Source organism: Callospermophilus lateralis, chromosome 7 (assembly GCF_048772815.1).
Source record: "Callospermophilus lateralis isolate mCalLat2 chromosome 7, mCalLat2.hap1, whole genome shotgun sequence".
NCBI lineage: Eukaryota > Metazoa > Chordata > Mammalia > Rodentia > Sciuridae > Callospermophilus > Callospermophilus lateralis.
Genome location: NC_135311.1, coordinates 3,201,561 through 3,229,153, shown reverse-complemented (window position 1 = coordinate 3,229,153; position 27,593 = coordinate 3,201,561). Strand labels below are relative to the sequence as shown.

General features: G+C 47.3%; 1 protein-coding gene across 7 annotated transcripts; it reads left to right on the top strand.

Annotated features, from left to right (window-relative positions):
- On the top strand, positions 1-27,471 carry Pi4kb (phosphatidylinositol 4-kinase beta). Of its 7 annotated transcripts, XM_076861865.1 has the most exons (15): positions 1-393; positions 1,295-1,492; positions 6,561-6,708; positions 7,436-8,372; positions 13,603-13,647; positions 16,239-16,466; positions 17,332-17,559; positions 18,933-19,042; positions 19,884-19,988; positions 20,137-20,260; positions 20,961-21,226; positions 25,025-25,157; positions 25,424-25,544; positions 26,169-26,231; positions 26,598-27,471. In XM_076861865.1, exons 4-15 carry the CDS (start codon positions 7,464-7,466, stop codon positions 26,777-26,779), a joined length of 2,514 nt encoding a protein of 837 aa, XP_076717980.1. In that variant the 5' UTR covers positions 1-393; positions 1,295-1,492; positions 6,561-6,708; positions 7,436-7,463; the 3' UTR covers positions 26,780-27,471. The 7 variants fall into 7 exon arrangements, with proteins under 7 accessions (XP_076717980.1, XP_076717981.1, XP_076717983.1 ...); XM_076861866.1 differs by lacking the exon at positions 1,295-1,492; XM_076861868.1 differs by lacking the exon at positions 13,603-13,647.
- The last annotated feature ends 122 nt before the right edge of the window (positions 27,472-27,593 follow it).

The window sequence follows — 27,593 nt, the reverse complement described above, 5'->3', positions numbered from 1 at the left end:
TTTTCTGAACAGGCGTGTTCCAGGCAGCTCATCCGACTCCTTAGATTACTATGGCATCAGAAGGGTCCTGAGTGTCGGGGAAGCAGGAAAGCAAATCCCGGGAGAAGGGCTTGGGCTCAGAAGAAGAACCTTACATCGAGACCGGCTGGAGGGTTGTTTGTTTGGTTTTTTTGGTCCTGGTATTGCGGCCCTGTCCAACTTGAGGCAGAGTGAAGGCCCCTTCAGGCAGCGCTGCGGGCAGCCCCGCAGCCGGGGCCTGGTGCAGCCGCCGCGGCCGCTGTCAGGGAAGCGCAGGCGGCCAATGGAACCCGGGAGCGGCCGCTGCTGCTGAGGCGGCGGTGTCGGCAGTCCGACCCCGACCGCCTGCACCCCTTCTGCGGGGGTCCTCCGGAGGTAAGCGACTCCTCCCCGAAGAGTCACCTTTGCTCTGTTTGGTGTGGGGGGGTGTCCTTTTCCCACCCAACCCTGCCCCGCACAGCCTCCCTCGACCTGGGGTCGACTTCAAAACTGCCCTCTCGGTGGCTGCTGCACCCTGGGTTTCTTCTCCACCTTTCCTCTCAAGCCTGGGGTCTTTCTCTGCTTTTTGGCTTCCTTTTCTGTTTAGCTCCTCCCTCTACCCTGGGGATTCCCTCCCCCCTTCTTACCCCTATTGCCTCCGTCCCGAAATATTTTTTTAAAGTCGTGAACCCTTTTCACATTAGACCCCTTCCATTTATATGTCTATTCTTGCTTGTCCTTCCTCATCATCCGTGCTTCAGCCCCAGACCTTCTCATGGACCCCGCCTTATCCCTTTTCCTATTTTACCCCACTCCTTCAAGGTCTGTGCAACCTCAGCACAGAGTTCCTATTTTCCTTGAGCTAAAGATTGTATCCCTCTCTTCCTCTGCCTTTTCTGATTCCAGTACCTCACTATCACCTACCCAGCCAGCTCCTGGCCTCCAAAAATTGCCTATTCCCCTCTCCCAAAGGGATCTCGGGCCCTCCTCATCATTCCCAATGTATCATTTACATTCTACTTTGACCTTAGTTCTCACCATTTTTCTCTAGGGTGTTTTATGGTCCCTGTAGCTGTCTTTACCCTTCCTGTCCCCCTTCTCAATCCCCAGCCCTTTGCAGGATTGTTCCCATAGGAGAGAGCGAGCTGACAGTACCCCTTCCCATTGATTTCCAACTTTGACACCTCCCTTTAGTTTGAAGGCTTTTGCTGATCCTTGTGTCATTTGGTTCTGTTTTCCCTGTACTCTTTATGTGTTCTCTGTCACACTCTTTATCTCCACATACCACTTATTTCAGGATCAGCTAAACCTTGAACTATGAAGAAAATGTGTTGGGAGGAGGGGGAGCCTCAGCTGTCTCAGGCTTTTCTGAACAGAAGGGTGTTTCTGAAGGATGGAGCAAGTTTTGAAGAAGTCCCTATCAGATTACACTTTGTTGACTACTCAGGAGCAGCCACTAGGAGGGATGAACAGGCCTGCATGGAAACTGAATGAGGTTGTGAGAAATTTTGTTTTGGATTATTTATTTTGGGGCTTGTGTTAAACAGATCACAGAATGAGTGTCTTCCCACCCCAATCCAGATCTAAGAGGAATGAGTTTACTGACTTTGGCTCACAAGAATAGTTTTGGTTGATTTCGTAAGCTTTCAGGCCTGGGGTGGGGTTGGGGGGTAACTGGGAAAAAGAGGATGAGACAATGGAAAAGCTTGTACATTCAGAATCAGGACTCCTAGGTTCAGCATGTGACTTACTCACTTGACTTCCAGAATGGTTGTTTTGAGGAAATGGCCCACTCTATAGGCATCAGTGAAGTTACAGGCTAATAATAGTAGGGTGTGGGTTGGGGAAAGAATTAAACTTTGTTGACAAAACTTTCTGGGTTCTGAGACAAAGGTATTTATTATCAGAGGTCTTATCATCCTGAGAATTTTTCTTCATCTCAGTCTTTCTGTTGGATCTTTGTGGTCTTAAGAGTGTCAGTTTGAAACCCAGGCTCCTGACTTGTGTTTCATCTGCCTTGCTTTTTACCCCTAGCGCATTAAGTTGCTGACCACCTACACTATTCCTTCCATACTTAATCCATAACTGCAGATTCTAAGGGAAGAAAGAAAGTGTGTTTTTGGAAAAGTCCTTTGAGGAAGCTGACTTGAGAAGAGAACTTGGAGTGAGTTGGGTCTTAGGAAACTAGTTGCTGCCATGTCTTTCTCTTGGCCTGTGATAATGAAGAGTGCACATGAAGTTCCATCCATCTTCTGACTCTAGACCCATCTCATTCCACTTCTTCATTTCCCCCTTGTAGTTAGCCAAAGGGCATCTGCTTATAATCCCTTTATAAGAGAAGCCTCACTCCTTGGAAGCAGCTCACTCAACCAAAAATCATATTTACCCTAGTTTCCCTGATTCATCTTAGCTGGGTCCACACTTAATGAGAACACGTTTGCTGAACACAATCCAAAGGAACCAAATGAGAGTCTTTGATTTGGGAAAGAGGTTTGGGAGAATCCTTTCAATAATTGGTATGGGACAAGAGAGAGCCTGATCCAAGTGCAATTAGGACTGGGAATGGGGAGAAGAAACAGTTCAGAGAAAGGTGAGCATACAGGTTGCTTTCTTTGCCATCTCTCTGTTTCATCAGGGGCTCCCAGAGCTGGCTTGGGCTGTCTGGCTGGAATCTGCTTATACCAGCTTCATGGCACTGCACAGAGTTCTCAGCCTGATTCAATATTGACTTAACTACCTTGAGACCACTGCCCTCCGGAATGCCCTCTCCCCTGATGCCATCACCCTTTAGGGCATTCAGTTAGCATTCACCTGGTTCCTGGTGAGACTTGAGTCCACTCATTTTTTTTTAGCCCTGAGTTTTCTACAGGAAAACTAGAGTACTTGTCCTCTACCTTTACCATTAGAGGGGAAAGATGAGTTGAAACCTTCCTAAAGTAAGGTTTGAACTAGGAATGGTGATGCATGCCAAAGCAGGAGGATTGCAAGTTGAAGGCCAACCTCAGCAACTTCGCAAGACTGTCCCAGAATAAAATTTAAAAAGGGTCTGGGTGTAGCTCAGTGATATTCTCCCTAGTACCACAAGAAAAAGAAAAAGAAGAAGAAGAAGAAGAAGAAAGGTTTGAGACCTTAATACATATAAAGAACTTCTCAACACCAGAATAGAGAGCCTAGGGTGATACAAATAGGTTGAAGAGCACCTAATTTTTAAAAAATTATTTTTTTTAAAGGAATGCATGCACTCGATAACAAATCCAATGGTAGTGTAAGAGTTTGTGATGAAAACCAACAGTCCCCTTCATCTCTACTCCTACTCCCTTAGAATTAACTTCTTTTATTATCTTAGTGTTCAGTTCTGAAGTTTATCATCATAGCTTTAAATAAAATGCTTGTGCCTCTATTTCTTAACTCAGTTGTTGCAAAAGAAGATTTAACTTTAGAGGATATATATTTGAACCTTTCTTTTCCAGTATTAAATTTTTTTCCCCCCACAGTGCTAGGGAGCAAACATAGGGCCTTCCTCATGCAAGGCAAATGTTCTGCCCTTGAGCTACGTCCCCAACCCAGGCCCTTGTTCATGCTAGTCTCTCTTAATTATCCACCTTATAGAATGAAAATATTGGTTCTTCTACCCGTTTTTCCATCTTTCATGATTCATCTTACAGGAGGATCTTTTAAAGGAAGAGGGAAATTGAGCTTGCCTGCCTGCTTGAAGGCAGAGTACTAGATCAAATGATCTCTTAAAGGCCATTCTATGACATCAGGATTGGTCTGAATCAATCCATATTTATCTGGTCCATGGAAAAAAAATTGACAAGGGAGATAGTGATTAGCTGAGTGAAGGGATTGATTGGGGCTCCTTACCATCCTGTCCTTCTAGAGACCAATCTAGTAAGTTCCTTAATGAAGGCCTATGAACAATTGTTTGCTTATAATCTTTTGAGGAGATGGGAAGCAAGAAGCCAGGTGAAGTGATCATCGCCTCCAGAGTCCTCTTACAGATCCCAGTGTCTCGCCGCACACCTGTAATCCCAATGACTAGGGAGGCTAGGGCAGGAGGATCACAAATTCTAGGCAGCCTCAATGACTTAGTGAAACCCTGTGTCAAAATTAAAATAAAAATAGTAGTAGTTTAGTCATAAGTACCCTGTGTTCAATCCCTGCCCCAAAAACCCAAAACCAGAGTCCTTTGCAGACTTGCTTAACTGCCCATGGTCCAGCAGAACACATATGTACACCCTCTCTGTCCTCTTCAGCCACTGCTCTTCCCTGCCTTGCCCTGACCTGTAGCAACGCCTGACGCTCAAACTTGAGTCCCCTGCTTTGCCCAGGTGGGAGCTGTGGAGCGCAATTAGTTGTCAGTGCACACAGTACTCCCACCAACCTTTCCTGGGAGCTGCCTATCAGGCTGGAGCAGAGGAGGCCTCTTCTTTTTCCCTTGTAGTCTGTCTGAAAGGAAAGTTTAGGCTTCTGGAATAAATACAGGACTTTTCTTCCTTTTCTTTTGTATTCTAATCCTTTGATTTTCTTTGGAATTGTTAGCCATTAAGGGCATATTTTCTTTGTATTTGAGAGTGAATAAATTTGTATTGAAGACAGTATCTGGATTTAGGTTTTAGAGAATCCTTTTTCTATATTTATTGTCCACACTGTCAACATCATCTAACCCTGTTCCATCCAACATTCCTTCTCCCTATGACTTGCTTCAGGTACAGGCAATCCCTGAGTCCCTGAGAGCCAGGAGAAGCCCAGGTCCAGTTTGCTGGTTTCTACTGGCAGAGCTGCTTATACAGGACAGGAGTCTGATTTTCTTACACCTTTTGACATCACTGGAGGAAAGGTGGATAGAGGCATCTGTTCATAGGGAAAGTCCTCCAAATACTGTGATATGGAATTCCTAGCTGAGCCCTAGGAATTCTTCTTCTTTTATCTATGGAATAAAGAGATAATGATATTCTTACCTGCCTTCCTATGCCAATAATAATCCCAGTCATGATTAAAATTGGAGCAGGAATCTGCTTAACTTCTTAGATCTATGACACTCAATGTGAGCAAAGGTGTGAATTTCATTTCCCTTAAAAGGTTGGGGTTTTGTTTGTTCGTTGTTTTTGTCACGCTAGGGATTGAACCCAGGGCCTTGTTCATGCTAGGCAAGTATTCTGCCACAAGCTACACTCTCAGCCACCCTTTAAAGTTTAGAAAAGGGGACTTCAGGAGTTTTTAGTGACTTGGAAGTCTCTAGAGAAAAAGAGAGGAATGCACCAAGCATAGACATATTGAGAAGAAGAGTTATTTGTGCAGTATGATTGAGGCCATCATGTGAGTCTCTAAGCAGATCTAAAAGGCAGAGGGTTGAATTAAAGTGACCTTCTGATGAGAGTGCCCTACAAAGTTTAGCAGGGAATGATTAAAGCTTCTTTCTTATTATTCCTGTGTAACCCAATGTTGCAAGTAGAGACAGATCCACATAGGCAACCATGCTGGTTCTACGACTCAGGGCACTGCCTAATTTTGGGAGAGAGCATAGTGAAAGAGTTGCCACCTTCTTACCAATACAAAGTTCAAACTGCATCAGGGAAATTAAAGAGACTTGGAAGACAGTCTTGCCTGACAAACGTGGAAGAATAATGAACGAAAGTAGCCTTTTTTGTTGATCTCTGAGAACAGAAGAGTTCCCCATCTGACTTTCTACAAAACTTTAGGAAACTGGACTGTTTGATACTTGGCAGATGAAAGCAACCTTGACACTTAAAATTTCAGAGGTGCAATACAAGGAAAGGTGGTTTAGAAAACAGTGCTTCCCAAAATGCCTAGAGAATCTATATGCTTAGCACCATTTTTCTACCCACCCAAATCTTTATGCTTAGCACCCAGGCTCTTAGAATCAAAGGTGATGTCACTAGGAAATTACCTGCATTGCAGCTCCACAAAAGCTACTTCTCTCTTGTTTGTGCTCTTAAGTATGTCTTAGTTTCAATATATTTGCAATTTTGCAAAGAGGACTCTGAATCCATTGTTGGCTAGAGCCAGATTCTGGAGACAGGTTGGTCTGATAAAATTTCCTTCTGTTCTGCACTGATTTTCCTGGTCTGGATTTGGTGAAGCTCTGAAGAATTTCTCTTGGAAAATAGTGGCTTTTGTCAATGGTGTTCTCTAACCATTGTTAGTTATGATTTCTTTTCCTCTCTGTTCTTTAGAAGTTCTAGATCCATGAGTGCCAGCCTGATTTCTTATTGCCTTCTTATAGCCAGCCCTCCACTTCTTGGAGTGTGTGTATAATAGTGGGAAAAGTAGTTTTGGGGCAGGAGAAGGCTATTATAAATATCTTGCAAGAGTTTTAAACAACTAATATAATTCTAATTCACTTCTCCTACAAAAATAATATATGTGTATAGACACACACACACATTATTTATTAACCTTTCAGGTGGTTAAGATTCAACTAGCATTTATTGAGTACTACCATGTGCCAAGGACTGTGCTAGATCTTTTAATACATATTAATTTATTTCTTCTTCATGGCAACAACGAGAAGTAAGTATTTTTTTTTTCCCAATTTGCAGTTGAGAAAACTGAAACTCAGAAGATACGTGGCTTGCATAAGTCTGTACATCTCATAAAGGCAGAGTGAGAATCTGAACCCCAGCCTATCTGCCTCCAAGTCCAGGGTTCTTTCCACTGTACTTCAGCTGCCACAGCCCTGGAGAAAGGGTATGCAGTCATGAACCCAGACGAGCAAAGAAATGGCCCAGCTTCAGCAGGGTTGATGATGCTTGTTTTAAGCTGTTTTCTTCTAAACTAATCATGGCATGGTATTTGCTGGCCCTTATTCCCTGGGAGCTTTGAGTCTAAAAGGGAAGGTAAGAAAGTATCTGTAACTAGAAAAATATATCAAGACTTTAACACTAAATAGAGGTGAGATGCATAGGACCCTGTGTGATTGTCATATGAGTAAGGAAATAAAATTTAAGGAGGGGAAGAAAAAGTTATGACAGGCTTTTGAAGGGGGACACAAGAAGAGGAAAGGGGCAGAAAACTATTTGGAGAATTAAGAACAAGGGAATAAGACTCATATTGCTACTCATTTTCCCTGAGGCTTTGTAAGCCTGTGTGAACACAATGCATATCAAGCAACATTTCATAAGAACAGGCTAAGAAGTGAGGCTAAGCTGAGTAACTAAGTGCAGAAGGGATGAAGAATAACACAGTGATCAGAAGTGGAGACAGTAAAGGAAGCCTCCCTGGGAGGAGATGACTGTTCTGATTTTGAAGGAGTCCAGGAAGACAGACAGAGGAGGTGCCTGGGGAGGTTTCATGGTGAAGGGAAGATCTGAGGGTACCACTAACCAGTGTGTATATGTCTCCCTTTCTGTTCCTCCCTCCTTCTCTCTGCCTGCCTCCCTCCCTCCCTCCCTCCCTCCCTCCCTCCCTCCTGTAGCTTGGAAGCTTGAAGTCTGGCTGTAGCCATGGGAGACACGGTAGTGGAATCTGCCCCCCTGAATCCAACTTCCGAGCCTACTCCTGACCCACCAGGGAATAATGGGGGCTCCTTGCTAAGCGTCATCACAGAGGGGGTCGGGGAACTATCAGTGATTGACCCTGAGGTGGCCCAGAAGGCCTGCCAGGAGGTGTTGGAGAAAGTCAAGCTTTTGCATGGAGGCATGGCTGTCTCTAGCAGAGGCACCCCACTGGAATTGGTCAATGGGGATGGTGTGGACAGTGAGATCCGTTGCCTAGACGACCCACCTTCCCAGATCAGAGAGGAGGAAGATGAGATGGGGGCCACTGTGGCCTCAAGCACAGCCAAAGGAGCAAGAAGGCGGCGGCAGAACAACTCAGCCAAACAATCTTGGCTGCTGAGGCTGTTTGAGTCAAAACTATTTGACATCTCCATGGCTATTTCATACTTGTATAACTCCAAGGAGCCTGGAGTACAAGCCTACATCGGCAACCGGCTCTTCTGCTTTCGCAATGAGGATGTGGACTTCTATCTGCCCCAGTTGCTTAACATGTACATCCACATGGATGAGGACGTGGGTGATGCCATTAAGCCCTATATCGTCCACCGTTGTCGCCAGAGCATTAACTTTTCCCTCCAGTGTGCCCTGTTGCTTGGGGCTTACTCTTCAGACATGCACATTTCCACTCAACGACACTCCCGTGGGACCAAGTTACGGAAGCTAATCCTCTCAGATGAGCTGAAGCCAGCTCACCGAAAGAGGGAACTTCCCTCCTTGAGCCCAGCCCCTGATACTGGGCTGTCTCCCTCCAAAAGGACTCACCAGCGCTCTAAGTCAGATGCCACCGCCAGCATAAGTCTCAGCAGCAACCTGAAACGAACAGCCAGCAACCCTAAAGTGGAGAATGAGGATGAGGTAAAGCTGTGGGGAGGTACAGAAAGGCCGGTTGGCAGAGGGCTGCACGGAGATAGGATGTCCTACATGGGGTTACTCTGTCCTTTCTGTCCTTTCCTCTGTTTCATTTCACTGATAAAAGAATGGAATGTTAGAATGGAAAAAAGCCTTAGAATTCATGTATTCCAACTGACTCCTTTTACAGGGGAACTCAGAGATAAAGTGACTTGCCTCAGGTTGTATAGCTGATAGCAAGGCCCCTGGCTGTCCACAGTCTTTACTAGACTGTACTGCCGTCCCATTGACTCCATACTGACAGGAGGAGACCCTCTCCCCTGGCTTGAGACCTGAGTGCTGCCAGAGCCTCTCAGAGCCGCACTCCTAGGGAAGGAGAAGGGGCTGTGGCTTTTGTGTGTTCTGGGGGAGGGAGGATGTTAAATAGAATGTCAGCTTCATTCTCCTGGCCACTCCTTTTCATAATCCCTCTCCCCCACCCCCTGAAGAGCCTGCTTTTTATTGACAACATAGGATCAGCTTCATTCCATATCACTGAGGCATCTCAGGGGTTCTTTGACCTGACTTTCCTTGTGCAGTAGAGTTCTTTCCCATATCGTATCATTTGGGAGAAGCACAAAGGGACAAGAGAAGCAGTAAGTCTTAGTGCCTAGTCCAGGACCTGAGGCTGGAAGAAGACGAAGCTGAGTAGCAGTTGAGGCTGTGCGATACAGAACAGGGAGGAGATGTGCACATCAGTAGGATATGGTCACCGTCCACTCCACATCTGGACAGATAACAAGGGAAAGTTGCCTAGTGGACAACCAAGTTCAGAGACCTGGTATCCCAGCTAGACAATGGTGCCCCAGTCTTCCTCTCTGATTTGCCATTGGCCGGGCTCCCATCTTGGCTGCCAGCCCAGTCTAGAAAAGAAGGGAGGAAAAAAATGAGGAATTTGCACTGTTGGAAAATGTGCATGGCCACAGTGCTGGCATCTGCCTCCGTGGGACATAACCCACCCACGTTGTCAATACAGTAGGGCTTCTTCCAAGTAGAGGAAGGTCACAGTGACGAGGGAAGAGAAAAGCAGGGGGAGGGGAGACTGCAGAGCCTGCTGTCTCTGAAAATTGGTATTTTATCAAGATCATGCAGGGATCGTAAAGCTAAAAGTGCTAACATTTATCGAGCACTTATGTGCCAGGCATCATGCCAGATTTTTTGACATTTAATCCTCACAACAACCCTAACAGACATTTATTATTTTACCAGCGAGGAAACCGAGGCTTAGAGAGGTTAAATGATTTGCCTAAGGCGTCAACTGGTGAATATCAGACCAGGACCCAGATCACGGCTTGTGCTCATAATCACTCAGCTGAGCTGCCTTGGTGGGTGACCTTCTTCCTCAGGTCTCAGCTGTCAGAGGCCATTGGGAAGAAGGGCTGTGCTGTGGCCACTTACACTTCCACATCTATTCACAGACAAAGCCTAAACTATTCTCAGACCAGAATGAACCATTTTCATTTTTGTTTGAGCTTGGCAGCAGATCTCAGGGTCCATGAAGAAAGGTTGTTGCAGAGCAAGAAGAATCCTCCAGATTCTGGTGAAACTAAGGACATGAAGGGTTTGAGAGCTGCCTCATCTTGGGGGTCCAGCCTGGGGCATTATGGGTGTGAGCAGCAGAAATGAATTCCTTGATACTCTTGTCAGGCTTGGCTTTTCTTTGTATCCACTCTGTAGACCTCATCGTAGGACCAGAAAAAGCTGAAGCTGTAGGGCTTTCTCCTTGCACTGGTCCTGATCCTTCTTCCTTGCATCTAACTTCTGCTCTAAAATGATGGAAGGCTCTGAAAGGCAGGTGATCTGTGAGTGCTTAAATCTCTGGGGTGGGTTCTCCAGCTGCCATTCTTCCTAACCTGGCTTCTTATCTTGGGTCACTAAGATCCAGGAAAGGAAAGAGATAACATGTTCCCAGGCTCTCCTGGGTAATCATTATCTGATGCTGGCAGAATGAGACACCTGTCTACTGTGGCTCCTTAGGAAATGTGAGCTCGAGGCGGGGGTGGGATAAATGTAAATATTGCTGGGTTTCTAAGCACTGGGCAAGTCTTCAGCACAGGGGTTTCTTCTAGCCCCTCTGACATTTTGAGGCTATGTCTATCCAGGCTGTGTTCCCCAGTGGAAAGGAAATGGCTTTCCTTCTTCTGTCCGTCCTCTGCCCTGTCATGCAACATTCAGTCATTCCTTCAACAAGGAGTTACTAATCTTGTTACATCATCAAAGCCCTGTTTGAAAGTCAGCAAAGAGTAGAGGATAAAATGTGTTCTTTCCTCTAGGAATTTCAGAACACCCCAGTATCTAAGGTAACTGGTTAGTTTGTGACTTGAAAGTTGTTAACTGTGCATAGGCAGTAAGTAGACACCTTACTAAAGTGAAGCACAGAATTTTCTAAGTGTTGCACTGACATTCTGGAAGGAGAATCTCTAGGTGGGCCCTGACAGTCTTTTTTTTTTTTTTTTTGTACTGGGGATTTAACCTAGGGAGGGATGCTTTACCACTGAGCTACACCCCCAGGCCTTTTTTATTTTTTATTTTGACACAGGGAGGGTCTGTGACTGTGGCACAGTGGTGGAGCATACTTGCCTCATACATGTAAGGCACTAGGTTCGATTCTCAGCATCACATAAAAATAAATTACTAAAATAAAGATATTGAGATAGGGTCTCACTAAGTAGCTTAGGGCCTTGCTAAATTGATGAGGCTGGCTTCGAATTTGGATCCTCCTGCCTCAGCCTCCTGAGTTGCTGGGATTACAGAAGTGTGCCATGGTGCTCAGCTCTACTTTCCATTTGATTTCTGAGTATAATCTTCTGCAATGGAGAAGTGCCAGAGGGTGAAGTGAGCCTCAGTGAAGAAGCTCTGTTCTCCTGCCTGTGGTCTCTCTGCAGAGCTCTGGCCAGATCTCACTGAAGGTTCCATTATCTTTTCATGAGGAATTTTTTATACTCCAAACAGTGGACCTAGCACTCAGTTCTCTCATCTCCCACCATTTTCCTCCAAACCCAGTTTTTATCAGCCTCCTCCGAGACCCCTGCACAGATAGATTTTCTTCCCATGTGACCAAATGATAAATATTTTTGGCATAGAGAGAGGCATAGGGAGCAGAGAATGATTTGGGTACTCCCCCCACCCCACACCCTGCCCTACATAATGACACTCTAAATCAACTTTGTCTTCAGGACTGCGACCTTTGTACACAGAAATCTGTTAGTTGTCATACTGGAAACCCAGTGGGCCTTCTAGCCTGATAGGGTGTGATGTCAGCTTCTTGGCCTGAGCTTTACTCCCTGGAGCTGACTCAGTGTGAATGACTCAAGCCCAGGAGTAGGAAGAGAGCAGGTCCTGATGTACCTCCTTTCCCCCAATGCTGTTAATGAGTCTGCTGGGACCTGTCTATGAGAGAGTCCACGGAGCGTTCATGGAGCCAGTGTCCTGCCAGCTGTCCCTTCCCCAGCCAGTTCATGGGGAGAGGTTGAACCATTCTGGCCTTCTCACTGCCTCAGTTCTCCCTCCCACTTTTACCCACAGTGGAAGAGTTGTGGCCTCAGGGGAGTGTGTCCAAGTGTGACTTCTCCCTTAAAAGAGTTCTTCAAGAAAGACCTGCCTATGGGAGCTCCTGCTGGAGTAGAACTTAAGTTATGGTGTTAAGTCAGTGCTTGAAATGCCAGTTGCAGAGTGGAAGCTCAGGGTTCACTGCCCTCCTCCCTGGGGGCTCGCAGGAGTTTGCCTCTGAAGTCCAGGCCCCTCCCCTCCTGCATGTTTGTATACAGTGCACCCCATGCTCCTTGCCTTGGTAGACCTTGTTGGGTAGAACCCACGCTAGCCCTGTGGTATCAGAGCTGCAGAATGAGAGTTTGACCACCATTCCTGTCCCCTGTTTTGTTCGTAGACCGCAGTAAGACACAAGAATGGGGGAGAAGTTTAGATTTTTCCCCAAACTGGGACTCTCAGAGGTGCTGTCTCAGCTAATCAGCTTTCTCAGGTGAATTTAGCTAGTACCTGACTCTCAAACTTAAGTCAAAAAATTTGTAACATATTGAGTGTCAAGTGCAATAACCCGATAAGAAGCCTACGGACATTTGATATGAGACTGACCTGACTGACCTGTCCTCCACTTCCACCAGCCTCCAGCCCAAGGGGTTCAAGTTCATGAGTCTGGGATGACTTTGGGTTCAAGTTGTTATTGGACTTCCCAGGGTGATGATGAGTCTGATTGAAAAGGAGATACACACACATACTAGGCACTGAAGGTTTAGCTCTTCTTCCCCACTGAGATTTCCGAGAGGCTGAAAAAAACATGGGGTTTCCAATGTGGGGGTTGTGCAGTGTGTTGAATCCAGTCTCTCTGTGGGGATCCACAGAGTGGATCCATGGGTGGAGACAAAGAGCTGGGAAGGTTGGCAGTGTAGTTACTTACCTAGGGACCCAGCTTTAGGGTTTCATCCTAAAAGGAAGATTCATTCAGGCCAAATGCAGTGGCACACACCTGTAATCCCAGCAACTTGGGAGGCTAAGGCAGGAGGATTTCAAGTTCACAACCAGCATCAGCAATATAACAAGACCCTAAGCAACTTAGTGAGACCCTGTCTTAAAATGAAAAATATAAAAGTCTGGGGATGTGGCTCAGTGGTTCACTGCCCCTGGGTTTAATCCCTGGTACCAAAAAAAGAAAAATAAAAAGATTCATTCAGGCAAGAATAAAAGGGAACAAGTTGGGTGTAGTGATGCACACCTATAAACCCAGTTACTCAGGAGACTGAGGCAGGAGGATCGCAAGTTGAGGTTAGCCTTGGCAACTTAGTGAATCCCTTTTTCAAAATAAAATAGAAAGGGATGGGGATGTAGCTCAGTGGTAAAGCATGCCTAGGTTAAGTTCCCAATACCCCGCTCGCCACCCCCCCACCCCCCACCCCCGTCAAAAAAAAAAAAAAAAGAATCAAAGGGACTATAGTGGAAAACAAGCAATGCCTGTTTCTTCAGTCTTTCTGACCTCAAGTTCTGAGCTGGCCTTCTAGCGTCTCCCACAATTGTCTAATCTGGGCAAGTGACATTTCTGGGTTGTCTCTTGTTCATTAAAGCAGAAAGGTAGAGCTGCACAGGAGTAGCCGTTATGATGGAGTTGAGCTAAACTCTTTGCCTTTGTCTCTCCCCCTTTCCACCCTGCCCCCTCTTTTCCCCTTTGCCCTCTGGCCCTTCCCAGGAGTTCTCCTCCAGCACCGAGAGTATTGATAATCCATTCAGTTCCGTAAGTGGGGCCAGGCTGGGACGGGTGGCAGGCTCCCCCCATGGCCGCATTTCCTCTCCCGTCCCAGGTCTTCAGAGCCCCCAGGCCAAAGCTGGAGTTCAAAGGCCCTTTGATTTCTGAGGCTTCTCCCTCCCAGACCTGACCTTTCCTGCCAATGCCAGGCCATACTAAGATGAGCTCAGTTTATTCCTCTCAGAGACAGCTGGGCTGCTGTGCTTTTCTACCCCAGCTCCTGGGTCTCTGGAGCAAACAGCTGGGAGAGAGGTAGAGTTTACTCCTGGATCAGAGCCAAGAACTGCTTGGCAGAAACCCCCAGGATCCCATTTCTCCCACCCAGACCCTTTCCCCATGGCTTTTGCCATGAGACCATCAGATATTTATTCAGTGTTCTAAATGCTAGGCCCCGCGCTGGGTGATTCAACTCCAGAAGCAAACAGGACTTGGCCTGAAGGGAAGCTTTGCCTCTCCACAGCTCGTTTTCTTTTTAACATCAACCACCTTTCTTCCAGGTTGGAATTCTCCCCTTTTCCCAGCTCACTGCCCAGGATGTTCCTTAATCCCCATTCTCCTTCTTGCTCCCTCTGGACTAACCCCTGACCCTCTGGTCCCACAGGGTCTTGGACCTTGTTGCTGGGCAAAGACGTGAGAGGAAATGCTGGACCCTCTGGGAGTTTGGATGATTTTTTTTACATTTTATTTTCTATTTGTCTACCCAATCAGTTTTCTATGTTCTGTGCCAATCCCCTTTCAGCCTTGATTCCTATCTCCTCCCGTGCAGCAGAGCCTTTCTCTGGAGGCCTGGGGTCACGTTTCCAATGCTCACAGAACTTGGGGGCCCCCAGCTCAAATGCTGATTTGAGGATAGGAAGGAATTCTGCCATTTCTAACCTGAGATGACTTTAAATTGGGTGGGTGGAGGGTCCTTGGGACAGTGACCACTTGCCACCTGAGTGGATGGTTTAGGGGATCAGGATGAAGGAGTGAGTCTTCAAACTTCCTGTTTTCTTTTTCTATTTTAAGCCACCAGGATATATCTGGGGGCCATAGAAACCCAATTCTGTTGTCTTCCTTTTATTTCTTTTTAACCCTGCTCCTAAAGCATTCCTGACGGATTTCAGCACCCTGTTACATTACCACATGGTGCTCTGAGCCCGCCCACCTCCTCCCATCATGGGTGGAGGCTGAGAAAAGAGCTGACCCTGTGTACGCTGGCTGTCGCCCCTGCCCAGGCAGACCAGATACTTCCCTGTTTTCAAAAGAAGCTCTTTTTTTGCAGTGTGAGGGAGTCAGGGTAGAGATTCTCAATCAGGAAACTAAGCAAGACACACTCAGAAAGGGAGAGAAAAACCTGGTGAGTGAACTACTATTTGCTGTAAGAGGAGGAGACACCATCCTTATCCAGCTGTGGGGAGGTGGGCTGGGGAGCTGGGTGGCTAGTTGGGTGGCTGTCTTGAACAAATGCCCCCTGTGGTAGAAGAAGTGAGACCGGGAGCAGAGCACTTCTGTGTGTGCCGCTGAGTGCATCTTCTCCCACCTCACTCCCCAGACTGACTGTGCCCTTTCTGGGGATGACTAACATGCCCAGTCTGAGGAACCCAGCTCACAGCAGGGCACTGGAACAGGAAGCCTAGCTGCGAGAAGTAGAGGAAGAGGACCCCAGGAGGGATCACTAGAGACAGGCCTTCAGGGCCGTCCTCAGGACTGAAAAAAAGAGCAATTGCTTTCTTTCTCCATCCTCCTACACACACCTCCCTCCCTCCCTCCCTCCGCTTTTTTTTTTTTTTTTGGTTATAGATGGACACAATGCCTTTATTTTATTTATTTTTTTTATGTGGTGCTGAGGATTGAACTCAGTGCTTCACCTGTGCTAGACAAGAGCTCTACCACTGAGCCACAACTCCAGCCCCACAGTCTGCTTTTTCTTTTCCTATTATTGTGCCCTCATTAATGCAGATTTGTTCATCCTCTTCTCATGCCCTGCATGGCATTGATTCCTTGTAAGAGACTGTGGGGTGGATAGGGCATGGGGTACCATGGAAACCAACAGGAGTCATTTGGATGACTTTGAAAGGAGAAATTGACTTGAAGCTCCCTTCCTTACCCTTGTGGACCCAGCAGAGCTCTCCAAGCTCCCTTGCCCAGCCTGTGGGCTTTGATAGAGTCCCACAGCAGAGATCCAGCCCAGGGTCCAGATGGGGAGAGGTACAGCCTTGTTCTTGAGTAAAGCACCTTAGATGTAAGCAGTTCTGTCTGGGGCCCTGACTGACCTCCAGATGTCCCCTTCCCATCTTGAAACCTTGAGACATTACTTGAGGGTCTCAATAAGAGGAGGGGTACTTCTCAATAACTGGGATCCTGGCCCCGTATACCCTCAAGAAGTAGCACACAAAAATGGAATGTGCTGGCTCTTGTCAGTTCACGCAGAAACAGTGGGGTGAAATCTCCTGCCATGGCCAAAAGGTAGCCTTCTTCCTAGCGTTCCCCAGATGCTGGGGTCCCTGACCTGTGTGGCCAGGAGAGATTGAGGGGTGGGCCACTTTTTTTTTTAATGGTTTCCTCACCATATTTTGTTTCATCCCACCCTCCTGTAGCCTGTCCGACTGGCCCCTGAGCGAGAATTCATTAAGTCCCTAATGGCAATTGGAAAACGGCTGGCCACGCTCCCCACCAAAGAGCAGAAAACACAGCGGCTGATCTCAGAGCTCTCCCTGCTCAACCATAAGCTCCCTGCCCGAGTCTGGCTGCCTACTGCTGGCTTTGACCACCACGTGGTCCGCGTGCCCCACACACAGGCTGTTGTCCTCAACTCCAAGGACAAGGTAGGTCCTAACTCTGATATGATTCTTCCCCCATGATTGTCCAGAGTTTGTGTATATGCACAGGGATTCGCCTAACACATCTTCGACATCTTGCATAGTTCATAATTAATTGCATGTGTCAGCCATGATTCTTCTTCAGTGCTGTAAAGATCCTGTGAGTCCTCCTCCTGTCATACCCTTCTTGGACTTTGCTTTTCTGGGTCAAAGCAGCCTGATATTTTCTGCTCACCTCTTGCTGGATTTTAGGGAAATTACTCTCCACCCACTCCTTACAGTCATGTTGGTAGCTCTTCTCCAGCCCTCCTATAACTCTCTTGGGCTGTCCAGATACACCAATCTTGATGATAGTGAAATGTTTTGTTTCTAAGACCTTTTCTGATCAGAGTGGGCAGGGACGAGAGAAGGATGCCCAATTTATATTGGAGAGAATTAGCCGAATTTGTTGATTGAAGTGAGTAATGATGGTTCAGATTTTTCTTTGAGAGGAAGCATTGAAGGTTAGAATCCTCCTTGGGACAATGCCCAGTTTTATCCAGTCTTTGCCACAGCAGCTCCTTTGGCCCTGTCTTTAGGACAAGCCCACAGAGACCTCTAGGCTTCTCTTACAAGCTGCGGTTGATAGTTGGAAGAGTTATTCCCAACCATATTGACTGTGCATTTTGAAGCCCAACTGAAAATTTGAAAAACTTGTATACTCTCTTACCAGATTCTTTACATATGTAATCATATGACAAGTTCCTGCCCTAAAAATATGGCGTCCATAGTATTAAGGGACTGGGCAGTGCAACAGGAAGAACATGGTGTTGAGATTTGGGAGGTAGTTGTGGAGATAAGCTACAAATCCTGTCCTCACTCCCCACATCAGGCTCCCTACCTGATCTACGTGGAAGTCCTTGAATGTGAAAACTTCGACACCACCAGTGTCCCCGCCCGAATCCCTGAGAACCGAATTCGGAGCACACGATCTGTAGAGAACCTGCCTGAATGTGGCATCACCCACGAGCAGCGGGCTGGCAGCTTTAGCACTGTGCCCAACTATGACAATGACGATGAAGCCTGGTCGGTGGATGACATAGGCGAGCTGCAGGTGGAGGTGAGGGAGCTCCAAGGAGGTAACCCTAGGGCACAACTCCTATTCTCCACAAGCTTTGAGACAAGATAACAAACCCCCTGGCAGGGGGGGCACATGCCCAAATGAATGGCATGAGTAGTGTGAAGCGAATGCTCTGAGCAGCCGTCTGGACAATACTTAGGTAGAGCTCATTCTCCCACAAAAGAAATGCAAGTTAATGTAATGAGGAAAATTTAATGAAAATATTTATTGAAGAACAGCTGCTCTATAAAGTTGACTTAAGAGAGCAGAGAGTGGTAAGTCACACAGTCTCTCATTCCAGACCCAAGTGCTATATACTAGTAAACAAGGGAGTTTGTGAACTAACAGGGGAAAGAACAAGACTAGGAAGCAGGAAGTTAGAGTGAGGTGTGATCCAGGTTGTGGTGCCTGCGGAGGACGGGGTGTTAGGAGAGCACCCAGTGGGGGAGGTTGTGCTTACTCCAGACTTGGGGAGGGAGTCAGAAGATTTTCTGGAGGAAGTAATCTCTCAGCCAAGGCTGGAAGCATGGTAGGGATTAGCTGGACAAAACATTTGGGCAGTAGAAGTACATATAAAGACTAGAAGATGAGAGAGAGCTTGGCTCCTGATAAGAACTAAAGAAAATTTGTAGAGCTAGAATAAGGCTGGAGAGTTGGTTAGGCAGGATCCTGTCAGCTGTGAAAAGAAATTTTATTCTGGGATTATAGGGAGCAAGAGCAGGATTACGTAGAGCCATTCTATGAAAAAGACAGAATCTTTGTCTTTGAACATACATACATGTAGCTTAGTGGTAGAAGACCCCTGGGTTCAATCCCTATTACCACAGAAGAAGACAGGATGCATAGGGTTGTGTACTGGGTGACAAATGGAGTAGGGAAGTGCTCTGGTAAAGAGACTTGATATCGGACTTGATAGGGGCCTTCAGGCCTGGTGGAATGTTTAACTGTAGGGGCTCTCAGTATGATACTGAAAGTTCAGGTTTCCACGAGGTCATGGCAATGATTTGCAAACTTTAGTGTATTGGAAATCTGGAGAACTTGTTAAAATTCCATACTTCCAGATTTCATCCCCAACAGTTCTAATTCAGACCAATGCCGAGGCCTTGTGATCTGCATTTCAGCAAGCATCTCCGCTAATTCTGACGCAGGTAGTTCACTTTTTGAGAAACACTGCTGTGGGGCCCATGTGAGTGCCGCGGCACCTTGCGGTCCAAGTAGTCATGATCTGCTTGGGGTCCGTAAGAGGAGAGGCTTTTGTGAGGACTCTGGAAGGGAGGGCTGCACATGCCGTGGCAACGGCAACCAAGCAGGAGGCAAGAAAGGGATCTGTGCTCACTTTGCACGTCTGACCAGCGCTCCCCTGCTCTCCCCAGCTCCCTGAAGTGCACACCAACAGTTGTGACAACATCTCCCAGTTTTCCGTGGACAGCATCACCAGCCAGGAGAGCAAGGAGCCTGTGTTCATTGCAGCAGGGGATATCCGGTATGACCAGATCACATTGCGCTCATTAAAAAAATTTTTTTTGTAGTTGCAGCCTTTTATTTTATTTTTATGCGGTGCTGAGGATCGAACCCAGTGCCTCACGCATGCTAGGCGAGCGCTCTGCCACTGAGCCCGAGCCTCAGCCTCAGCCGCAGCCCTGCACTCATTTTTTTTATCCCTCTTTCAGTTGTTGCCTCTCTCTGTCCCCTTCCTCTCTCTTTAACACCTGCTGTCAGCCTGTCTTTCCTTTTTCTTTCCTTATTCTGTCCTTGTCCTGAGGCCACCAAACTTGAGTCAGTGAAAGTGCAGGTTGAAACATTGCTTGGGTGACTACAGAAAATTATATTACTTTAAGAGGATCCCAAGGGGATGACAGCATCCAAGAAAGGAATTCAAGCAGTGTTTCTCAAAGTGGGGTCTCATGGTGACGTGCATCACAGTCAGAGGGAATCTGCAGAAATGCAGATTCTGGGGTTAGGCTCATTCTGTCAGTCTTGTGGTAGAGGAATGAGAAGAGCCAGGAACTCTTCATTTTTAGTTGTAGATAGACACAATACCTTTATTTATTTATTTTTATGTGGTGCCAAGGATAGAACCTAGTGTCTCCTACGTGCTAGGCTAGCGCCCCACCAGTGAGCTACGACCCCAGCGCCCATTCGTTTTAACATGATCACAGACTACTCGAGTAGCAGAACAGCGCTTCTAGTTATGCTTCCTCCTGTGAGTCTCTCTCAGTCTGTACATCCAGAATCCAGAACTGTAGAGAGAGTACCAGCATAGTCAGGGGCATCGGGCTCTGGGGCCGCTCCTCCCAGCAATGGATGTATTTTCTTCCTGCTAGACGGCGCCTTTCTGAACAGCTGGCTCACACCCCCACAGCCTTCAAGCGAGACCCAGAAGACCCTTCTGCAGTTGCTCTCAAAGAGCCCTGGCAGGAGAAAGTACGGTGAGTAGTTTGGTCTCAAGGCCACTGCTGGCGCTCACAGCACCACCTCTGTTGGCCATTAGCCTCCAAAACCTTCATCAGACTTCCAGGGAGTTTAAGCCCTCACCCTGGCATCACCCTATGACACCCTTTGCTTCTTCCTAAACAGGAGGATCAGAGAAGGCTCTCCCTATGGCCATCTCCCCAATTGGCGGCTCCTGTCAGTCATTGTCAAATGTGGAGATGACCTTCGGCAGGAGCTGCTGGCCTTCCAGGTGTTGAAACAACTGCAGGTAAGGAAAGGGAAGAAGAAAGATAGCCACCTGAGTGACCACACAGGTTGTTCTGCAGGGAGCTCTCCTGGGGACCAGCTTCCTGCCCACGGGTGCTAAAGTTGGTGCTTTTTCCCCTGGGAAATGCAGCCACGGGAACAGCTCCACAGCGGCCTCTGTTGGCTGTTTTGGTGAACTGCACCTGCCCTGTTGTGCCCACTGAAAGTCAAGGTGCCTTGTTTGTCCTTTACATCAGAACTTCCTAAATGGCCTGTGGTGGGCGCGTTATAGTGGGCCGAGATATTGCTCCCCTGAGCCCCCTGGGTTGGTTGTCTGCAAAGAGCTTCACCACTTTAATCCAGTTCTTTATGTCAATATTTTTATTTTCTAGAGATTTCTTTGGACCTAAATTTTTTCCTGTCTTTTTATTATTATTATTATTATTATTTGAACTTAGTTCCCACTCTCCCTGCTTGTAAGGTGACAGTAATATTTCCTATTCTATCATTTCTTTCCTTTCCCCACATACCTCTTAAGTATAGCTTCCTGTCAGGCCCTAGATGTCCCTTCAAAACTTCCTGGTCCTCAGTCGATCTGTGAGTCTTACTTAATGGCCTATAATGCAAGGCCACCAAGGAGAGAGGTACTGGAGAGAGGGATTTTAGCCTTCTCTCTAGTTTGGAGAAAGATGAGAGTCTGATACCTCTGTGTCTCCTCACAGTCCATTTGGGAACAGGAGCGAGTGCCCCTTTGGATCAAGCCATACAAGATTCTTGTGATTTCGGCCGACAGTGGCATGATTGAACCAGTGGTCAACGCTGTGTCCATCCACCAAGTAAAGAAACAGTCTCAGCTCTCGCTGCTCGATTACTTCCTACAGGAGCATGGCAGTTACACCACTGAGGCATTCCTCAGTGCTCAGCGTAATTTTGTGCAAAGTTGTGCTGGCTACTGTCTGGTCTGCTACCTGCTGCAAGTCAAGGACAGGTATGGGTCCTCTGCCCTCATCCTAGTTCTGCACCAGGGTCTGCTGTGTCCCTTCATACATAATTCTCCATTGATAGAAACAAACGATGTATTTTCAGAAGAAACAGATGTATTCATGTGACATTGAGCTAAGGAGGATGCTGACAAATCCTAGGGTGAGAGAGCATAGGAATGTAGGATTTATGGGAGGAGTAAAGGTTTGAATGAATAGGGACTGAAAGGACAGGGAGAATGAAGACAGATAAAGCTGTGGAGGAAATATGTCCCAGGTGAGAAAATATTTCAAGAGGATTAAAGGTTGAGCAGGCAGTGACATCAGACAGGTATGTTGAGGCTAAATTAAGAAAGCCTTCACTGTAGCCAGGCACAGTGGCGCACGCCTGTATAATCCTAGCAGCTCGGGAGGCTGAGACAGGAGGATCACAAGTTCAAAGCCAGCCTCAACAGAAGTGAGGCACTGAGCAAAAGTGAGGGAAGTGGTAGTGGCTGAGAATAGAAAGGAGAAGGTGGACATGAGGAACATGGAGAAAATGAAGTTGAAACTTCTAGCCAATGAACACTCCTTATCTCTCATTCCAACAAATGTTTTTCACAACTTTTAAGCACCCACTATTTTGCCCAGAACTGTTATTTCTCTCAGTTTCACATGATTTTATAAGGCCTAACTACACAGAGTTAGTATACATACACATATATAGGTTAAGTACATATTGCACATAATTACAACACTGAGGACCTGCCTTCTCAAGTGTCTCTAGACAGTGACTTGAGGTGTATGCCCCAAATGCTTCTGTGAGTTGCAGCTCTTCCTGGGCACAGAGAAAGAAATGTAGGGTTGGGGCTGTAGCCCAGTGGTAGAGCGCTTGCCTAGCATGTGGGTGAGGCACTGGGTTTGATCCTCAGCATAAAAATAAACAAATAAAGACATTCTGTCCATTTAAAATAAACAAACAAATAAATAAATAAAAGGAAAAAAAAAAAGAAATGCAGTGGCCTATGCTGCCAGGGCTCCTGGTGACATCGTGACCTATGAAGATTAGCTACAGAGAGCAGTTTATCAGAAATCTGACATCACAGCGCCTGCCATGGCCCTACATTCTTACATTTAAACCAGATGAAAACCTTGTTGGACAAGTGTTTCCTCATGAGGGAAGTAAGGGTCAGGTAGCTCTTAGAACCTGTGCTCATTCTGCCCTTCCACCCTACAAATGAACCAACACAAGCACTGCCTTTGACAGTTGCTGGGGAATGTGATCACAAGGAACTTGGTTGCCAGCTTTAGACTGTGCCTGGAAACATCCGGATTCTGAGCCCATGCCCTGCAGAACCTAGGGTTCAGCCCCAGCATTGAGTACATGGTGGCAGGGAAGCTGGCTCTAGTCAGGCCTCAGGGCCTTCCCTTAGGAAACGGATAGGTTTGGAAGATGAGAGTGTATCCTCTAATAAGGGAGTTGGGAGGAGTGTTGGAGCAGGCAGCTGGGAAACTGTTCCTAGTAACTTCAAACGGAGTAGATGCAGGGCTGCTCATGGTTGGCGGCCGTCCTACACCTGTGGCAGGAACATGGTGGCAACAAAGAAAATGAAAAAGATGACTGAAGTCAATCAATTCTAGGCTCCCACTTGCTATAGGAAAAGTGGTACTTGAGGGGCTGGGATTGTGGCTCAGTGGTCAGAGCGCTTGCCTCACACAAGTGAGGCACTAGGTTCCATCCTCAGCACCACATAAAAGAAAAAAAGAAAGGTATTGTGTCCATCTACAACTGAAAGAAAAATTTTTTTAAAGTGGTACTTGCCAGAGTACAAGATGACCAGACAAGGTGAAGCATTGGTCATCCTCACCAGCAACTGCCTAATTTTGAGGAAATCTGAAGAAAAATACTGTGCCATGTTGACCAAAACTGGTATCCATCAATACCAAGGCAATAGTATTAAATTAGACACAGTGTGCAGAAACTACTACAGAGTGTGCACACTGGTTGTCATTGATCCAGATGATTCAGACATCAGTGCAAGCATCCCAGAAAAGTAAACCATGCAAAATTTTTCTCTAATTAACCTTGCCAGAGCTTGTTTTTTTTTTTTTTTTTTTTTTTTTTTTTTTTTTTTAAGAAGAAAGAATATAGTCAAGCCATGAATGGAATCAGCCACTGGAAAGAGGTGGCAACAATGAACAATGAACCCCCAGTCTGGAAGCAGGTTTTAAGATCTCTGTACTTCAAAATGAGTTCCAAGCAGCTTCCTCCTGAAGCCAAGTCTGGTAGTTAGTGTAGGAGAGAAATTAGCCTTGGGATCTTAAGAAGCGAGTCAGTTATTTGACTTCTCAGGGCTGTTTCCTCACCTGTAAAAGGGAGCAGGACATCTCATAGTCTTTCTGGCTCTCAGTGTTGTGCAGGTGCTGCTAAATCTTTAATGTTTTTCCAGAGGGGGAGGATTCAGGTGGGACTTGTTCTCCCTTTTGGTCCTTCCTGTTTAGGTCAGTCAGACCAGCTCCAGAGAAGGTGACCATCAGACAGACTATGAGCTCTTTGGACAGTGAGAAGGCTGGTTGTGCTGAATAGGCTAGGCTTCAAGTGCTTAGCATGTTAGTTGTTCTTTCTCCTGGCCATTCTAGTGGGAATGACAAAGACCTGGGCTTTACCTCCCTTCAACTCTTCTTCCCCTACAGCTGGCCTGCAGTACTTGCCTACTGGGGTGATTTTTGTGTTTTGGTGCTAGAGATTGATCCCACAGATGCTTTTACCCATAACTACATCCCCAGTCCTTTTTGTTTTTTGAGACAGGATCTTGCTACTTTGCTGAGGCTGGCCTGGAATTTATGATCCTCCTGCCTCAGTCTCCTAAATCACTGAGATTATAGTTGTGCACCTGACACCTTTTGAGATTTTTAAATAATGATTTAAAACTTAACTGCTTGAAGCGCACACACTATTTTACACTTAAACTTCACTGAGTCTACTTGCCACTGATTGTTGTTTCTTCTGATGGGGCTTGATTTGCAGTGGGCTGATAGGGATTACAAATGAAACACAGGTGGATTAATTGGTTGATGGAGGTTTCCTACACAGCAAAGTGCCTGGCCTCTGTGACAGCTGGCTGGAGCCTCACAGGCCTTATTTCCTTGCTTCTGGATTCTCTACTAGATTGGGACTAGTTTGAATACTAAAAATGAGATTTCTGGGAAATTGGGATAACCCTAAACTTCTTATTTTTGGTACCTGGGATTGAACCCAGGGGTATTTAACTATGGAGCCATATCACCAGCCCTTTTAATTTATTTTTTTATTTTGGGAGTGGGTTTCACTAAATTGCTGAGGCTGGCTTTGAACTTGTGGATCCTCCTGCCTCAGCCTCCTGCATCACTGGGATTACAGGTGTGTGCCACTGTGCTCTGCTAAATATTGTCATTAAGTTGTTAATAATAGGAATTTTAGACACCAGCTTTTGTTAGTGGTTCTCTCTTCTGCTTCCTTTCTTTTCACTGCTAGCTTTAGATCCTAGGAGACTGGACTCAGGATTATAGGCAGCAGAAAACATGGCAGGGGATGCCCCAGCCTCGTGTCCTATGGCCAGTATGTTGCCATTTTAAAGTCTGGTCTCAGGGGGCTGGGGTTGTGGCTCAGTGGTAGAGCACTCACCTAGCATGTGTGAGGCACTGGGTTCGGTCCTCTGCACCACATAATAGATAAATGAAGGTATTGCGTCGGTCTACGACCAAAACATTAAAAAAAAAAAAAAAAAAAAAAATTCAGTCCCAGTAAGACTTACTATGACTCTTCCTCTCCTCTTTCTCTTCTTCAGACACAATGGGAATATCCTTTTGGATGCAGAAGGCCACATCATCCACATCGACTTTGGCTTCATCCTGTCCAGCTCACCCCGAAACCTGGGCTTTGAGACATCAGCCTTTAAGCTGACCACAGAGTTTGTGGATGTGAGTCAGGAAGCAGAGGCGCCTCAGGGTCACTGTTCTTTCTCTGCCATGGCAGGGGGAGCTGATGGGCTCCTCCCCGCTCCCCAATTAGGGATGAACAGAACAGAAATGGCAGTAAGTCAGGGTGAGGCAGGATTTCCTGAGTGGGGAACAGTGGAGTTTGGCATGATTGCCCTGGGAAAGAAAGCAGCACTTCTGGAAGGCTCACAGGACAGGGATCACTCCTACCATAGTCCTGTGGTGCACACACTCTTCTTCCTCCCCAGGTGATGGGTGGCCTGCATGGCGACATGTTCAACTACTATAAGATGCTGATGCTGCAAGGGCTGATTGCTGCTCGGAAACACATGGATAAAGTGGTGCAGATCGTGGAGATCATGCAGCAAGGTGGGCTGGGGAGAGCTCAGGGCCTGTGGAACCCTCCACATCCCCACTCAGGTTGAGGCCCTAGAGCTTAGGACTCCCACATCAAGATGCAAATTGGTTGTTGGGGGAGAGGGATCCAGCTCAATCCAGTGCCATTTCTCCTCCAGGACACTCTTCCTGACCCTGGCGGAGCTGGGCCTGGGAGGAAGAAGGGGCAGCAGAAACACCCTCCTTGGCACCCTCAGGGAAAAAAGAGCCCCATTTGTAGCCTCCTGGTCCTTCTGATGTCCCTATCCCTTTACCACCAGTCTCTCCATCTCCTCCATGCGTGGTTCTTCTCTTGACCTACTCAGGGGTTTCCACGTACTGGACTTTCCTCCCCATGCCACTTGACCTGCTTGCCCTGGCCTCTGCTCCCCCTGCCAGGCCGCCTTCCTTTCCCACTATTCACCTGTCCTGCTCTGAGCTGAATTTCTCATCTTTCTCCTCTACCCTGTCCTACCTTGATGTCCACTGTCTTGCCTGGGATCCCCTCCTGTGAGCTCCCCTGGGCCCCAGTCCTTGTCCCCCCTCCTCAAGGCTCCAGGTGGATACCACGTCTAAGCTGCCAGTCTCCTCCTCCCCACCCCTGCCCCTACCCCACAGGTTGTCGCCGTTGCTCAGGAGCATCCCCGTCTGGCCCCATGATGACGGTGGCCCAGGTCATCTGTGAGTGTCAGACGTAGCATAGGCAGAGGCCTGCAACCAGATAAGTGTGCCCAGCTCAGGGCCCATCCCGAGTTTCTTCCTGGCCTTCCTTTTGGACCCCGCAATTCTGTTCCCTCAACCCTTTCTATGGCCCTCTCCCCTCCTCTGCCCACATACCCTCACCTACAGAGGGGCTTAGAAGCACGGGATGCAGATGAGCTCAAGACAGGACCTCCCACCAGTTCCTCTTCTCTGCACAGAACGGACTCCACAGCTCTCGAGTGGGGAGGGAAGGGGCACTTCAGGAATACCTGCCTGTGCTCCTGGGGTGGTGACCACTGTACCTCCTTCCTATCCGGGATCCTCAGTCCCCACTCTTCCCTCCAGGCTCTCAGCTTCCTTGCTTCCATGGTTCCAGCACCATCCGCAACCTCAAAGAGAGGTTCCACATGAGCATGACCGAGGAGCAACTCCAGCTGCTGGTGGAGCAGATGGTGGATGGCAGCATGCGGTCCATCACCACCAAACTCTACGACGGCTTCCAGTACCTCACCAATGGCATCATGTGACACCCTCCTTCTTGGGCCTAAGAGTGGTGGGGGGATCCAGGGTACCCTCTCCTGGGAGAGCCCTTGTCTGAGAAATCACAAACCAGGAAACCCCATCTACCCAACCATCCACCCAAGGGAAATGGGAGGCAAGAAATATAAAGGATCATGTGGTAACTGTGAGCGCTTGCCAGGGTGGGAGGAGCCGGCCATGGGGTGCAGGCTTGCTGGGGCTTCCCGCCCCTCATTGTGTATTACCATCTGACAGGTTCCAGGACTCCCTGCCCTCCAGAGAATAGAGGTGATGAATGCGAGGGGCACCTGGCCCTCCTCCCTCTCACCGGGACCTGAGAGGTTCTTTCCACAGGCTGCCCCTTATCTGTTCTGAGTCCCAGGAAGAGGGAAGAATAAGTTTTTGGTACTTAGGACTTGATCCTGTGGTTGGCCTTTGGCCATGCTGCTGCCCGACTCTAGATATTCTCCCAGGGACTGACCCCTGCCAGAGTTCCCCTTGATAGGTGGGCTCTGTCACAGGGTCCTGCACTTGCTAAGGTTCCCCATCAGTGGGATTGAGAAGGGGAATTACAATCCCTCCAGTTATTGAGGGTATTGACCTAGCCATGGGGAATTCCTACCCCGATCCCTTCCTCATACCCAGGGAAACAGCTCTTAATTTTTTATTTTTTGTTTGAAATAAAGTCCTTAGTTAGCCATCTGTGTCATTTCTGAGTCTCTCCCTTTTGGGGGGTGAGTGAACAGATGCCTCAATGTCCAAGATACAAAAGGCACCCCACAGAAGAGGGGATGGCTTCTCCCTGCCTGTCTTGGTCAACAC

Excerpts from the sequence above, each read along its gene's own strand:
- Pi4kb (XM_076861866.1), top strand. The coding sequence starts at position 7,464 with ATGGGAGACACGGTAGTGGAATCTGCCCCCCTGAATCCAACTTCCGAG. Across the intron at positions 8,373-13,602 it reads AAGTGGAGAATGAGGATGAG|GAGTTCTCCTCCAGCACCGA; the intron begins GTAAAGCTGTGG and ends GGCCCTTCCCAG. Across the intron at positions 26,232-26,597 it reads GACGGTGGCCCAGGTCATCT|GCTCTCAGCTTCCTTGCTTC; the intron begins GTGAGTGTCAGA and ends TCTTCCCTCCAG.